The following is a 15,983-nucleotide window of genomic DNA, read 5'->3' on the forward strand; positions in this document are numbered from 1 at the left end:
CATATCTCATGTTTTAACAGTTCATACAATAATAAGTTGATAAATATACTTTTACAGTTGCATTTTACCATACTCAGCCATTTTAAGTTCCTGTCAAAGTTTCCGTTAATTACCTAAACTTATTACCTTGCGTCAGTCTTTTAATAATTTATAGAACTAAATATGTTGTAACCTATCTTTTTATAATAAGATACCCTTTTAAAATAAGTTATATTCAAAACGAAAATAAATATTTTGTTCCCTTTAGTTTATGTTCCTGTCAAAGTTTCTGCTAATTAACTAAAAGTCTGGCAGCTTCTTTTTTAAAAGTCAACACCACGTTTTTTAAATTGGCAGCACTTGGTGAACAGCTGGCAGTATGGCAATGCTATGTTTATGTTAAATATTTGAAAGGAAGATAAAGTGACGGATAAATTTGGTTTGTGGAGGCAAGTTTAGAGACGTTTTAGACGTCAAGCGAACAAGAGTAAACCGATCTATGGAATATTAATTTGGGTCCGGGAATAAAACCCATGCAAAATTGACCTCTCAAGCATGACTTTTTCTGGCTTTTATATAGGATCTATAAGATGATTTGGAGTCTTTCGTTGAGTTCTAAGGCAATTAATAAACACTGTCTGTTTCAGGGTTGCCTTAGGCACATAGTTCTAAAACTGATGCTAATGGAATCATATTTGGCACTTACCTTGCGCCTCCGCACGATTTTGGCCGCACAGCACTGATTGCCGCAGCCGCCGACGCATTTGGCGTACTTCAGCGGCTGCCTGGAGCGGCAGTCGTTCTCCGTGTAATACTCACGCACCTGCTCCTTGCGACACGTCGCTGCGGCTGCAATAAAAATGATGGAACCGAACGTGGAAATGCAATTAGTGAACCACCTTTGACAAGACGACGGCAACGGCGGCCGGCTAATGAGATTACACACACACACACACATACGCACGCACACCAGCCACAGCTGCCCCCTTTTCTAAATGTGTGAGATGAAATGGGCGTGAAATATATGATGTGTGTTTGATGTAGATGTAGATGTTGTGTGTGTGTGTGTGAAAGCAAATGACATTATGCAGCATAACCAAGCGGATGCGTTGCAAGTTGCCAGAAAGTTGCTCGAGTGGAATACTGGGAGGCTAGGCGTGGTATGTATATTGTTTAAGCCGCCTCCTTAATTACCAACTAGGCGAAACTTTCAGGAAACTTTCTAATATACACGCAACATTTATGCTTTTCACTCAATTTACTAGCAGCTTTTACTCTATTTAAACTCAATTAGTTCATTCTAAAGCTCTTCGAACACTATGCCGTCTTAACAGGCACAAAGCTGCAGTTCGTTTGTAATTCCCAATTTGTTTAAGCCAGCAATTGTTGAAGTAGTTGGCTTATAATAGGGGAATCGTTTGTTGCCACTTGCTGCTGATTTAGTTCAATTTAAGTTTAAGTAAGAACATGATGAAGTCTTCTTCTGAACTAGTTTAATACTTCAGTTGGTTTTAAGCTAAATCTTAGATACAAATTGGTATGAGGTGGAGGACTTTAACTTGGAAGTAAAAGCATCTGAATAAACCCTTATTACTGATCACGTTTGCTGCCAATAGAATCCACACCATCAAGAAAATAGATAAATATTTTTATAGAATAATGGACAATTATATCATAAAATTAACTCTTGATAATAAATTGAAGAAAAGTTTATAATTCCAAACAATGGAAAATATACTGATACTGACGCGAGAATCAGTTTCAATTAAGTTACTTTTAAACTAGTTTGAACTTCTTTATAAGAGATATATCCTATGGATAGATCTCAAAGATAAGGCCCTGACTTGATAGAATAGCTATGGAAAGGATGCATTAGAATACTACGAATCCGCTTGTCATGTTGAATGTTTGAATGAATGTTTAGAGTGAGAGATCGCAATATGTACCCGTGATTGTTGGGGGCTCTGTGATGCCCTCACCTTGATCGCAGTAGCGTCCACGCTGGCCGTGCTTGCACTTGCACTGGTAGCCGTCCCTGGAATTGGCATTGGGCACGCAGCGACTGCCGCGACGGCACTTGTGCTCCGCGCAGGGATCCACCGGCTCCTGGCAAGATTAAAAATGCAGGTTAGTTAAAGGTCTCGACAGTGAGACTACTGTGTTAAGACTTACCTCCTTGATGTGCGGAGTCTCGTCCATGAAGTCCTGCTCATCATCCTCATCACCCTCGCTGGGTTCACCCTCGAGCAGGGCACAGCCTGGCGTGATTTTCTGCTGGCGCTGGGCATTGCCAAAGTCGACTAGCTTGTGATTGATCCAGACCTCCTTCATGCAGCCCTTAAAGCTGGTCAAATTGCGTATCTGCCAGTTCTTATAAGCCTGCTGGGCCGGCTCCACGGGCAGACCGCCCAAAAACATAGGCGTGGTCAGCTTCAAATAATCATTGGAGCCCTCATTGATGATGGAGCGTGCCAGGCCGCGATCAACGCGCAGCGTAAAGTTCTTCTTGATGGCCAACAGCTCGACCGCATGATATTTGCCATCGGCAACCATTTCAAAGCTGTACATCGTGGACACCGGATAATTGCCGACGTCGTAGCTAACGCGTATGCGGCCATTGAACAGCTCGACGGCCAGATGGGCGTCCTGTCCATCGTACATGAGTATGCCATTCTGTTCGGCGCTGCTGAAGACGATGGTGACATTCGCCTCGGGTCTCGTGCGCAACGGTTCCAGTTCGACAAACGAATTGTTGTGGACAAAACTGATGCTGGTCAGATATTCGCACCATTTGCCCGTATAGCCGGGATGGCATTTGCACAGATAGTCGGAGCCAGCGGCATTTGGCTGGAAGCAGACGCCGTGCTTGCACTCATGATTCTGGCAGGGCGAAGTCTGCGGATACATCATGGAGATCATGTTGTGACCCTCGCAGTATTTGCCCGTAAAATCGTCGGGACACTTGCACACATAATCGTTGATGCCGTCGATGCAGGTGCCGCCGTTCTGGCACATATGATTCTGGCAATCATCGATGTTATCCGTGCAGTTGATGCCGTGAAAGCCCGCCATGCACTCGCAGCTGTAGTGGGTGAAATGGTCCAAGCACTTGGCGCCATTCGCACAGGGATTGTAGTCGAGGCTGCAGAACTGTATTTTCGTGTCGCACCACTCGCCCGTAAAGCCGGGCTGGCATTCGCAGCGATACGACTGGACGCCATCAATGCAGGTGGCATTGTTCTGGCAGCGTATATTCTCGCCCAGGCAGTCGTCGATGTTCGTCTCGCAGCGGGCGCCCGTATAGCCCGGCGCACACTGGCAGCTAAAGCGACCCTCCTCCAGCACCGTGCAGGTGGCATTATTCCGGCAGGGATTGCCGTAGCAGGCGTCGATCATGTACTCGCAATGCTTGCCATGGTAGCCCGGCTGGCAGAGGCATTGATAGTCACGCTGTGGCAGGGCCAGGCACTGGGCCTTGTTCTGGCACGGCTGCTCGTAGCAGGCATTGCACTTGGCCAGGATCTCGTTGCGCACCTTGCCGCGGCACGCGAAATTCGACGAGGGCGTCGACAATATCAGCTTATCCTTCATGTGCTCCGGCTCCGCGCAGCGTGCAATGCCCGGCTCCACATAGTCCAGCTTGATCCAGTCCGAGAACCATTTCAGTGAGCAATCGCAATACAAGGGATTGCTGCCCAAGGCACTGCACGAGACGGAGAAAATTGGGTGACGGGGTCAGGTCAAAGGTTACGAGCACAAAAGAAAAGAACAATTGCAATTGGTACTCACATGTGTGTCAGCGACTTGAGATCCTCGAAGGAGCCCTCCGGCAGCATGGATATCCGATTGCCGTGCAGCGAGAGCACGCGCAGATTATTTAGACCAGACAACGCATGTCGTTGCAGGCACTGTAGCCGGTTGTACGAAATGATGCTGCAACAGCGGAAACGAAATGTGGCCAAAACGAATGAAAATCAGTGGACGCAGAAGATGGGCAAAATGAAACGTTTACCAAATTGCAGACACATGCGGCACATCCATGATGAAGAAATGAAAGTAATTGCAAAACGTTTTTAACCAGCCACCAGCAAATTGAAAAGAAATGCGCTGAGCGTGCGAAACTAACAATTGCTCGACTATTTCGATACCCTGTAAGGGCTTCAACTGCACGGAACAGTTGTGAAACGAACTTTCTTGAAAGCCGAATTCCAATTTTGTTTTAGACTGTACCAAATATCAAATTGGACAAGTTGAAGAACAGCTGAACTCCCAAATATTATTTTGACATTGCGCCTAACAATATTTCTGAGTGTCGGACTAGCAAGTGAGAGGTCGCTGGTTCAAACCCAGCAGCAATTTTCATTGTTTACACGTGTCTAAAATAATATAGTTATTTTTAATAGGTCGCTGGTTCAAACCCAGCAGCAATTTTCAATGTTCACACATGTTTAAACTAATATAGAGTTATTTTTAAGCTAGTTACATAAGTACACTCCTTTGGCTGACTAAATGCGTGCAGGGTATATTAGAAGGCACAGCTTTGATTGCGGATAGCGCACACAAGCGGCACCAAGCGGCAGGCGGCAGCAGTTCGACGGACTATAGGTAGGGCAGAGCGGACGACAACAGCTAATGCTTAAGCACGAGTCACGACTTAACGTCTCGAATGAATTTCGTGGCCGGTTCGAGACGAGCCCAGGCCAAGGGTGGCGGCCACAGCCACAGCCACAGCCAGAGCCGCAGCCACCGCACCAGAAAGCCACAATAAACCGCAAAATGCAATTGCCGCAAAAAAGCAGAAAGCAGAAAAAAAAAGAAAAATTGTGTCAAGCCCTCTTGAGGTTGAAACGTTTCGATTTTCGTGTTGCCTTAATGCCTAGTACGAGTACGAGTACGATTGCGAGTACGCGTCCAAGTCTCGAGTCTAAGTCTGGAGCAATTAAAAAGTCATTAGAAATGGGCCCCATACTTACAGCGTGGATAGCTTGGTCAGATTGGCAAAGGTGTAATTGGAGAGTATGGTGATTTGATTGTTGCTGAGATCGCTGCAAATGGAAAAAAAAAACAAATAGGGAAAAACAATTTTCTGTTTAAAAGGAAACTTGGCAACATTTGTAGTATATGGTAAACTTACAGTCGGGTGAGTGCACGCAAATGCCTGATGCGCTCATAATGTATCTGTTCGATCTCATTGGACTCCAGATACAATTCGGATGTCTCGGCTGGTATGCCGCGCGGTATTTCCTTCAATTGATTGCGTGAACAGCGGACCACAGTGCCGGTGCACGTACAGGCCGGCGGACAATAGCCATCGCCGAGGCAGCCCTCGTTGTTCTCGCTGCTGCATTTGAATTCGTTGTGGGGCAGATCCTTGATTTGCACATCACGTATCTTCGCTGGGGCAGCGCAACGTGCTGCTCCGCCGTTCAACGATTTTTTACGCAACCACTCGGCGAACCAGGCCAAATGACAATTACAATTGAATGGATTCGATGCTAGATTCCTACAAAATTGATAGATAAAATGCACTCGTTTTATTTCAATTAGTTCCAAGTACGCGCTGCGATTTTGCAATTTGTACGGGTTGTTGAGTTTAATTTGAGCTTAAGGAATTAGCCAGCTTAGAGCTTTCAAAGCACATGAAAGCTTTAAGTGGGATTAAATGCATTGACAGAGTGCAATTGAGCTCGGCTAAATGTCTATTGAGTAAATGCAATTAGGCAGCCTTTAAGCTTAAAGCTTATTCAACTAGTTACTTTTTAAAGAAAAATATGCGCTCTTAACTTCACAAGGCGTAAAAAAATGATTTCATCTGAAACTTAATCTTATATTTGTCAACAGCTTTGAAATCAGTTAGGAGCTTGAAGTAGGATGAAATATACTTTAAAATACATATTTTATTTTACATAGAGCTATAAACTGATTTAATAGCATATGCTTTGAATACAGTTAAGATCATTTCAGATTGAAAGCGAGCTTAATTATGTAGAGTTTGAAAGCACTTGAAAGCTTTATGTTTAATACAATTAATCACGTATACACCTCTACCTTTAAATGTTGCTATAATCTGAAAGGTTTAAGTTCTCAACAATTTCAATTAATACAATTTGATTCATGCTAAGCTCTTAAAGCTCTATTAATTAAACTTATACAGTTTATATTTATTCAAATTATATTAATCGAATTCGACTCATGGTAAGCTTAAAGCTCTATTGATTACATTTATTCAGCTTTCTTTCTGCACATTCGTACATTTTGTTAAAGCTTTTGTTATCACATAATTGTAGCATACTGTTCTGGTTAACTTAATTGAATATTTGATTGACACTAGCTGTAATTGCATTATGGCCACACTGATATTTCATAACAGCTTGGCCACACACAGCTTTGAATGGTTTCATTAATTATTTCCAATTTTGCACTTTTGGCATGCAAATTGTTTGACAGAGCCATATGTTTCACTTACACATATTGCAGCTTGCGTGTGTGTGTGTGAGGGGGGGGGGGGGTGGCAGCATAAGTGCTATAAGGCCCTTAATTATGCGCCCGGCCGAAAGCGGACGAAACAATGGCTCACAAATTACATTGGCAATTCCGAACGTTACACAAGTCCAAGTCCAGACTAATTTAATAAGCAATGCTGCTTTGTCATGCTATCAGACGTTGGCAGCTGGGTGAGCGAAAGGCCGCAGGCAACTAACTAACACTTTTGGCCTGGCACCTACTGGTCTCCTCCTCCTTCACCTCCTCCTCCACCTCGTCCCAGCCACCTGAATGGATGGAGCATGTGGGTGTCGTGTGGTGCACAGCACTTAATGACTTTCATTGATGCTATTTATTAGCTAGTTAAATGAATTTTACAATAATTTTAGATGCGGCAAACGAACCACAACACCTCCCAGCAGCCCAGCGCACAACCGACACACCCGACCTGTGCGTACAGTAAACCCAATTAGGTTGAACCTTAGCTGAGCAGCACTGAGAAGCATATGGTTAATTTTTTCTTAAGCGGAATTTGGGTTGATTTGCGAGTCTATTCATATTCAAGCAATCATTTCTTTTCTTCCCTTTTCTTTAAAAATCATTCAAAAAAACTCAATATCTTTTAAATAACTATTAAATTATGTATAACATAATATTTGAGTTAGATTTTTGTTTAAATGAAAGATTAATTGGATTAATCGATTATTTTCCAGAGGTCAACTTCCAGTTAAAAATCAAAATAAAATTAAAAGACAACAAAATATCAATTCAAAGCTTCTAATTTCACAAGCGCCTGCAAGTTCATGTTAGCTAGGTTTGCCTGTATTTGAAAAATTATTTTAATGCATTCTCCATTTGCCATCCGTTTATAAAAAGCAATTACAATTTATCTCAATTTGGAATTCAAAAATGTATAAGCAAAGCAAAATATAGTGAACTATTTTTTTGTACTACTTTTCAACTTAGTGAGGTTGTACTGTATATGGTTTTGCGCTCTTTATTGAACTCAATTTTAATTAATTAAATCATCGAAGGCAGCGCACACTCGCAAGTGTGTTTGTGAGTGTGTTTTGTGAGGGTTGATTTACAGCAGGCGTGCACAACAATGTGGAGCAACACACACACAACACACACACGCACACACCCAGAGTTGGGTTACATGAAGACAGCGGGAGAGCGCCATGAGATGTGTGTGCGTGTGTGTAGCTCTTATCGTAGGCAGCCCTGCTATAAATTGAAGTTCAATTGAATTATATACAATAGTTGGTGGCATGCAACGAAGAAAAACTGATTTGTTAAAGCAACAGCAGCAGCAGCAACAGAAGCAGCGGCAGCAACAGCCACAGCCGCAGCAAGTAGCATCAACATTAGCAGCAGCAACGGCAGCAGCAGCCGCAGCAGGTTCTGTTTTGATGTGAAAGACGCGGGCAATCAGATGAAGTTCAGCCAGAGAACAATCAAAACCATTAACCTCATTTTATGTGCCTCTGCCCCCTGTGATAGAGAATTTAAGGGCAGGGCAGGATGGGCGGTGCGGTGCGTTGCGAAGGTGGTTTGAGAGTGCGGCCAATTAATGCCAAAAGCTAAATCATTTATCTATTGAAGTGCATGCCGCACCGCTTGGCCACTTGGCACAGTTTTAATTGCTATGCATAGCCAGCAGACGCATCAGATGCCACAAAGTTCGCTTCTGGCTGAGCAATTGGAATTTCTGCTCAATTAGGGAGGAGAGATATACTTACAAAGACGTCAGCGAGTTGAGATGCTCGAATGATCCAGGCATTACGCAAGAAATTTGATTGTCATACAGATTGCTGCAATAGTTAGAAAGATAATAAAAAGTTTATTTAAAATATGTAGTTTAACATATTTGTCTGTCCGTCTTCTCGGTATTGCAAACTCGCAATTTCGTAACGGTAAGCTATGCACTATGCAACTCAATCGACTAAGTTTAAAGTAACCTTTAAGAGGTGAGAGTACATATATATATATATTCCTGATCTGATATATATATTGCTGACCTGCTTAAATGAAATCTAATCTCTCCGTTTTCGTCATGACATTTTGCAGAGATGCAACTTTCTATTGCAGGCAGTACATGTATCGAAGTCAGTCTGATCGGACTACAAAATCAGGTGAAACGCATAGAAGGAAGAGCCATAAAGTATATATATATATTCCTGACCAGTATCAACAGCTGAGTCCATATAGCCATGCCCTTCTGTCTGCTTGTATGCTAACTATCCTCTCCGTTTCGGCATACCATTTTTCTATCTATTGCAGCCAGTGCATATATCGAAATCAGTCGGATCGGACCACTATATCATATAGTTACCATAGGAAATATAGCTTTAATATGAAGTTCTTTTATGAAAAAGTATTTTGCTTATCAAGAAATCTTATCCCAATTTGGCATACACTAGATTTACCCATGCTCCTTACATAAAAACGGAAACCTCTCATCATCGGACCGCTTTATCATAAGCTTTATCGATCATAAGATGTATTTTTGTATGACAAACTTTTCCGTTCTTCAAAATATTACAACCAAACCTAGCAAATACGAGCTTTAATAATCTCCTCACATATCTGCAAAAGCATGAGCCAAATTTTTACCCGGGTATTTTATGTTCGGGATGCCGAATATAGCTCTTCTTTCGTGTATTTGATTTCATTTGTAATTCTGTCCACTTACAGCGTTTTCAACTGATGCAATCCGAGAAACATTTTGTTGGAGATTTCCTTAATCTTATTCTCGCCCAATTGTAAATCCTGTATACGCGATGCGCCCTCAAAGGCATTCGGCTCAATGCCGGTGAGCTGGTTGCGCTTCAGCTCCAGTTTAACCAGATGCGGCAATCGACCAAAGAGACCATCCGAATTAATGCGACCCAATTCGTTGTCGTTGAGCAAACTGTGATAAATGGATATACACTCGGGTTAAAGGTCATGTTAAATATATAAGCAGCTTATTACAGATGTAAAAGCAAGAAACAAGCTTGCAAGAAGGAAATTTTTAATTAATATTTGATAACTGTTTCGGATAAAATAAGTAATATATTTTTTAAGTCTACCAATTTTAATTTTGTGAAATGGCTACTAAATATTAAATTTTTGAAATAAAATTTATAAGTTTAAGAATATACAAGCTTTTTTGTTGTTAAAGGAGTACGAAATGAATTATTTTTTCTAAAACTGTATAAAGTTCTCTCGCAACTGTTGCATTTTGTATTTACTTTCATGTGACTTTTTGGTCGGGCACAGGTTCAAATGCAAGGGGTTCCCAGCTTTTTGAAACAAAAGCTGATCTACAATATATATATAAGATTTATACTAATAACTAATAACACTCTCTGATGCTCGTTTGTGTTTTTTCTTTAAAACCATTTTAAAAGTTTTTTTTAAAGTTGAACCTTTTTCCGAAAAGTCGCCAGTTCAAATTACAGAAATACAGAGTGTTGTCGCTTGGATTTCTTAATTGAAAAATGTTTCTTCATAAAACCTGTGCCACATTTAAATCCACTTAACTATGAAACATAATTTGAAGTAAATTTTCCACAAAAATTTAATTTGGTAAGATTTTAAGAACTGAGTTAAGAGGCGACCATTTAGGGAGAATAACACTTATTATAATTTATGGTATTAAGTATTCTAAGAGTTGACTTGGTAACTTACAGCTCTGTGGTATGCAATGGAATGTCGCGTGGTATTTCCTTGAGTCCACGTCCCGCACAATCAACGGTTGTGCCCTCGCACTGGCACATGGCCGGGCAGTCCGAGTCCATGCGACACTCGCCGGATAGCTTCATGCGCAATTCATCCCAGGAACCTGCACACAATTGTCAAGTGGTTTGGGTGAGTGGGTGTGGTGGGTGAGGTGGATGTGGGCGGGCGGGCCAGCAAAGTTAAGACATATTCTTTTTCTTGTCTTGTGCCCGACGGGCGCACTTACATTTGAATTTCTCCTCGCGCAACGATTCAATGCGCCGGCGATGCATCCGCTTCGGTGACTCACAGCGTGCTCCACTTGTCTCTATGGGATTTTTGTGCAAATAGTCGGCCAGCCAGCGCAGATTGCAGTCACAAATGAAAGGATTCTTGGCCAAATGTCTATACAAATACATTTATATATATATATGTATGTATGAAAGCATATTTTGTAGTGTTGTAAATGGAAAGAAAGCAAGAAAGTAGCATTGAGCATTTGTACTGAATGGAGCGTAGGGAATTGCTGGAGAGAGAGAGAGAGAAAGAAAGGGGGAGGGCTGGGGCGCAAAGAAAGGCAAAACTGTTGTGGATGGAGGCTTGAGACGTCTTAAAAGTGCACGAGCCCTGCGGCTGCAACGTTTCCGCTGTTTCCTGTTGTTGTTGTTGTTGGAGTTGTTGTCGTCAACGTTTTGAAAACTATTTTCAAAGGCAATCCCAAGCCCAAGAATTGTCCCTGTTAATGCTTTCTGACAGAGGGCCCATAAAATAGCTGGCAACTAAAGTTGGCTTAAATCATCTTGTAATTAAACAACTAAAACTCGCTAAAAGTTGTACATTTACAACAAATTTAACATTCTTTTTGTAATTTATAAAGATTGCATTTTGTATGGTTTAAATTCAGAAATTAAGTTTTTTATTCCAGATCCTAAAAAATATGTAAAATATTTATTTTGTAAATGCCAAAAAAAATTGTTTTGGGTTTCAGAAATCGGGTAATCTTTATAATAAATATGAGACCGTAGTTCCGATGGATTAAAACTTTCGTTTTTTTTTCAGGGAAATTTTGTAAAGATGCTTTTCTCGTCTTCAAGAATAAAATTTGATATTCAATAGAAGTATATATACTATTGACTATATAAAAATCTTTTTGTATAAATAGAAAACATTTTTTTAAACACTAGGAAGCGGACAATTTTGTCTAAGATGAATTAAAAACACAATATCTTGCATTATTCTTTTTTTTTACAGCTTATAGCATAATCCCCAAATTGTGTTAGCCCCAATATTTAAGCTTTTATCTTTCTCTAGTGTTTTAAATGCAACTGCAAATTTGTTTGTATGTTTATCAGCCAAGATTTTGAATCTCCCTTCTTAAAATGAATGAGAGTTCTATGTTTTTCATTAGCTAAAGCTAAACTTATTTTCTAGAGAAGTTTCAAACTATTTTTAACACAATATGATAAAAATGAATATGTTTTAAAACTTTTAAAATGACACTTTTAATTACAAAGCATCAATGGCGTGTCCTGCTTCATATAAGTCTATTTCAATATTGGTTTTTTTTTTCTTTCTTTAAATATTCTTAAAAATGATAAGTTTTGACAGACTTCTCTATGGCAAAAGAAAAACAGAACTACTTAAAACTTGTTTTTAAAAGAAGCTACTGTAAGGCTTTTTCTCTTTAGTTTTTTTTGCTTACTTTCAAGTTGACAACCCTGACAAATACTTAACCCACTCAAGCGCGTCGTATACCATCTTAAGAACCGCACAGAGCACTTAAAGTCAGCGCATTTATCGATGCTCAAACTTGCCCCTCCTCCCCCCCTCTCCTAGCCACCCACACGAGCCCCTCCTTTCCATTTGGCCTACAGAAAGCGTCCCATCTTTTGTTCGTGGAACATCTTTACGGTTCACAGCCGATATTACTGGATGGGCCATAGAAAAGGCGTTTGCCGATGTTGTTTGGCTGCTAAACAAATGTCAACGCGCGCCGCTGTTGCTGCCAAGTTAAAAGCAACTGCTAAATGCACTTCAGAGGTTTAACACCAAAGTGCCTGGGTGCTCCGTGCTCCATGCTCCTCCATTCAAAGGCTGTTCTAAGGGGCGTCTCCCCACTTGCAACATGCACTCGGCAAGCCATGCCAAAGCCAGCGTCTCAATGGCTGGGCGGGTGGTTGGTAAGGGAGGGGGTAGTAGGTGGTAGAGGGCTTAGTGGGCAAAGGACGTGGGCATTTGGGTGTTCGGGGGCGTGGTACTTACACCGTTTTGATGCTCTTCATGGCGTCGAATGTGCCATTAGCCAGCGACTGTATGTTGTTGTCGTAGAGCGAGAGCAAACTGAGGCTATGCAGGTCGCGGAAGGCATCCTTGCGTATGCAGGAGATCTCGTTGGCATTCAGCAACAGCAGCTGCAGCGAGCCAAGTCCTTTGAATACGCCCGAGGGCAAATCCTTTATTTTATTGCCATACAACACGCTGAAAGCGACAAAAATAAAAGTAAAAAATCAGTGTACAAAAAAGAAAACAATAAAGAAAAGAGGTAAGCATGGTCTAGGCGGGCGTGCTCGACTAGGAGATACCCTAGTTAACTTAACTAACATTCCAGATTTCTTTTATACATGCATACATACACGCAAACAGACTCACACACACGTCGCTTGCTGTGCAGTTAATTGTTTGCATAGAATCGGAGCTTATTGTCCGATTTTAACGAAACTTTCAATGCATAAGGGTGACACCCAAGTGAGTGTATATACCAAACCGATCTACCTATAATATTGCGTTTTTTCCAATGTTAAAGGGAATGGAAGGAAGTCACCAAAATGTGCAAAATTTTGAATCGACGAGAACCTTCATTCAGCTTGAATAATCTTCGAGTTATGTTAAAAAGAAATCAATTATATATATTGATACTTATCAATACTTTGAAAAAGGAAGGATATATATATCGAAAGAAAATAAAAAATATTAGAAAAGCTCGTTCTGCGTATGGCTTAGAAGAATGCTTATTTACAGTTTTAAATCTCTTGTAGTTTATCACAGACAGACGGACATGGCTATATCGACTGGACTGTTGACACTGATAATTAAATTAGTCTATAAATTTCTAGCGTTACACATTCCCAGACAAAATGAAAATACCCTACACAAAAGCATAATGAATAGAGCACAAATAAAAAAATTCAGGCAGGCAGAGCATGTGCTGCCTGCCTGTTGTCCTGGTTGTTTTTGTTGTTGTTGCGGTGGATTCGTGTTGTTGTCATTGCGGGCGGCAACTGGTTTGGCACACACATACACTCACTCACACACACACACAGAGAGACACGTGGGGGCACATTGTGGCCAACACAGGTAATCTGATGCCTTGCGGTGTTGCCAACGCTTAGCATAGGCCGATTAGCCCCTCAAGCCTGGGCTCAGACCCTTAGGCCCACCAGTGGCTGTCAGGAGTGTGTGACGGACTGACACCACTTCAAAGGTACACACACACACACGTAAGGACACGCACACTCAGCGAAGCGACTGCACATTTGGTTGGCAACAGCTACTTGTTGCTAATGTGCCGTCTACTTACAGAGTGGTTAGCTGCTTTAGGCCACTTAGCGCATCGTGTGCTATGCGCGAGATGTTGTTGTTGGACAGATCGATGCGTCGCAGTCGACGAAAGCTGGAGAAGGATTTCGCCGGCAGTTCAGTGATGAAATTCTGCTCCAGGCGGCTGCAAAACAAAAAGACAAGAATTAACATGCGGATAGATTTTCATTTTTTCTTTTAACCATGTGGTTAAACTTACAGTTCGGTTGTATCATCCGGCAGCGTAACGGGCACACTCGTCAAACTCTTCTCACGGCAATCGACAATGCCATCGGCACAGCGACACGGGTGGGGGCAGCTGTTCTCCACGCCACATTCCATTGGCGCATGCTCGGTGAGACCTGCAATGGCAAGCGGCAAGTGGCAAGTGTAAAGCAAACTCAACATATTTAGCTGGCTGCACAGCGATTCATTCAGCCCAAGAGCCAGTCAGAGCCACTCTTGGCTTTGATTTGATCCACAGCAGCAGCAGCAACAGCAGCAGCAGCAGCGGCAACCACGTAATTATGAATGCTACTGCAGCGCGCCAAGATGCGGCGGTTGGCACAGCTACAACTGGAGCCACAGCTGCCGCCGGTCATAAATGTTTACCCACATAATTCCATAGCATTTTGTATACAAAACGAAAGTCAACAACAAGCTAAGAAAACTCAAGTTTAACTAACATGACGAATTTCAGATACTCTATGTGAACTTTTTGGCATCAAAGAGGCACAGAACCTAAAAGTATTTATTTACTGACATCTTCAGATCGATTTCTTTTTTCATTTACTTTTGGAAGCGTAAAGATAAACTATTTCTCTCTGGCAACAACTTTGATTCTAGCAACTTTTTCTCTCTTAACTTTTCGACTTGCCTAAACGATTATCATTTATTATTGGTATCTTTCTCCACTGCAAACCTAATCTTCTTTTAACTATGCCCAAGCTATAACAGTAAATGTTCAGCCATTAAGAGAGCATTAAGCTCAAGTCTCAACTAAATTCAATCAATAATAATGAAATGTGTCAAAGGGCAGGCAATAAACATAAAAATAAACTTAAATCAAATCAAATCAAATAAACGCCTCATTAAACATTCCTTATGGCCAGCTTAAATACCCAACTGAGTGACTGAACGGAGCAACTCTTTATGCCGTAGAGCATAACAAGTACAATGGTTGGAAGAAACTTGTTTCATGGCATCGTTTGGCGCACATTTTCCGCTTCATTGAACGCCAGAGTTTCAGTTGGAGTTTTGAGCTTGGAGTCGGATCCATGGGGGAGGCGGCTTTCCAAATGCTGATTTGGTGCCCGCAGCAACGTTCAGAGCATCTGCATCCCAATCAAGCAAGCGATGACGGCGTTAAACGTTTTTGGCAAACACACGATGATGATGCTGCTGATGCTGATGATGCCCCCCACTTCCCTTCCTTAATATCCGCTTGTACACTTTGCTGCTGCTGCTGTTGTTGTTGTTATTGGCTTGAGTGGGCGTCACAGCGGGGGCGTGCCCTCATATGACTGCTTATGATTTACAATGCTTTGTTTTGTGTGAGCCCCCTGCGCGCCCGCTCGACTGGCATATAAAACTAATTAATTTGGCATATGGCTTACGAGGCCCCACGACATTTGTCCATTTTTGGGGTGGCTGTGCCGCCCGCAGCGTACGATCTGTGGGGAAACTGTCATGTGGTACCATACCTGAGCATTTGAACTCCTGATCGTGCAGGTCCGCCACGTTTTGGCCCTTCAGCTGCGACGGCGACTGGCAGCGTGTGTAGGGGGCGAGGCGCGGTGCGCTGCGTAGGTAGCGCGACAGCCAGGACAAATGGCAATCGCAGGCGAACGGGTTATCCGAGAGGCGCAGCGCTCGCAATTTTCCCAATCCCCCAAAGGCATTGTGCGGCAGAGCGGTCAAGTTATTGTTATTCAGTGTGCTGTGCGAAAGGAAAAGAGAAGGGAGAAGAAGAGAAGCGGCCGTGAGGGGGAGAGAGAGAGAGAGAGAGAGGGAGATGGGTTAAGAGTAAGGTTGTGGAAAATAAGTTGCATTATTGCATTATCAAGTGAATGCATCTTTGGCGCTTTGCCAAGCTGAACTTAGGGATAGGCAATAACATACGAGCATCATTTTGAATCTTAAAGCTGCTTAGAAACTTTACGCTTAGAGCAAGTTTTCATTCAACATTTTATGATTCGTTTGTCAATTTACAGCACTGCTCAAAGTTGTCATATTTGATG

At 42.1% G+C, this 15,983-nt stretch overlaps 1 protein-coding gene across 1 annotated transcript in view; it reads right to left on the reverse strand.

Moving 5' to 3' along the window:
- sli (slit guidance ligand) overlaps positions 1 to 15,983 on the reverse strand; it is a 77,204-nt gene that overhangs the window by 4,479 nt on the left and 56,742 nt on the right. The window contains 14 exon segments of the mRNA XM_064680437.1: positions 686 to 828; positions 1,926 to 2,085; positions 2,152 to 3,682; positions 3,769 to 3,912; positions 4,953 to 5,024; positions 5,114 to 5,482; positions 8,205 to 8,276; positions 9,158 to 9,376; positions 10,138 to 10,291; positions 10,415 to 10,572; positions 12,430 to 12,645; positions 13,745 to 13,888; positions 13,964 to 14,105; positions 15,447 to 15,682. Of these exon segments, the coding sequence (XP_064536507.1) occupies positions 686 to 828; positions 1,926 to 2,085; positions 2,152 to 3,682; positions 3,769 to 3,912; positions 4,953 to 5,024; positions 5,114 to 5,482; positions 8,205 to 8,276; positions 9,158 to 9,376; positions 10,138 to 10,291; positions 10,415 to 10,572; positions 12,430 to 12,645; positions 13,745 to 13,888; positions 13,964 to 14,105; positions 15,447 to 15,682 (3,760 nt within the window).

This window comes from Drosophila montana, unplaced genomic scaffold (genome assembly GCF_035044405.1).
Source record: "Drosophila montana isolate Dmon_TW-CO22-7 unplaced genomic scaffold, ASM3504440v1 contig_2127_1, whole genome shotgun sequence".
Lineage (NCBI taxonomy): Eukaryota > Metazoa > Arthropoda > Insecta > Diptera > Drosophilidae > Drosophila > Drosophila montana.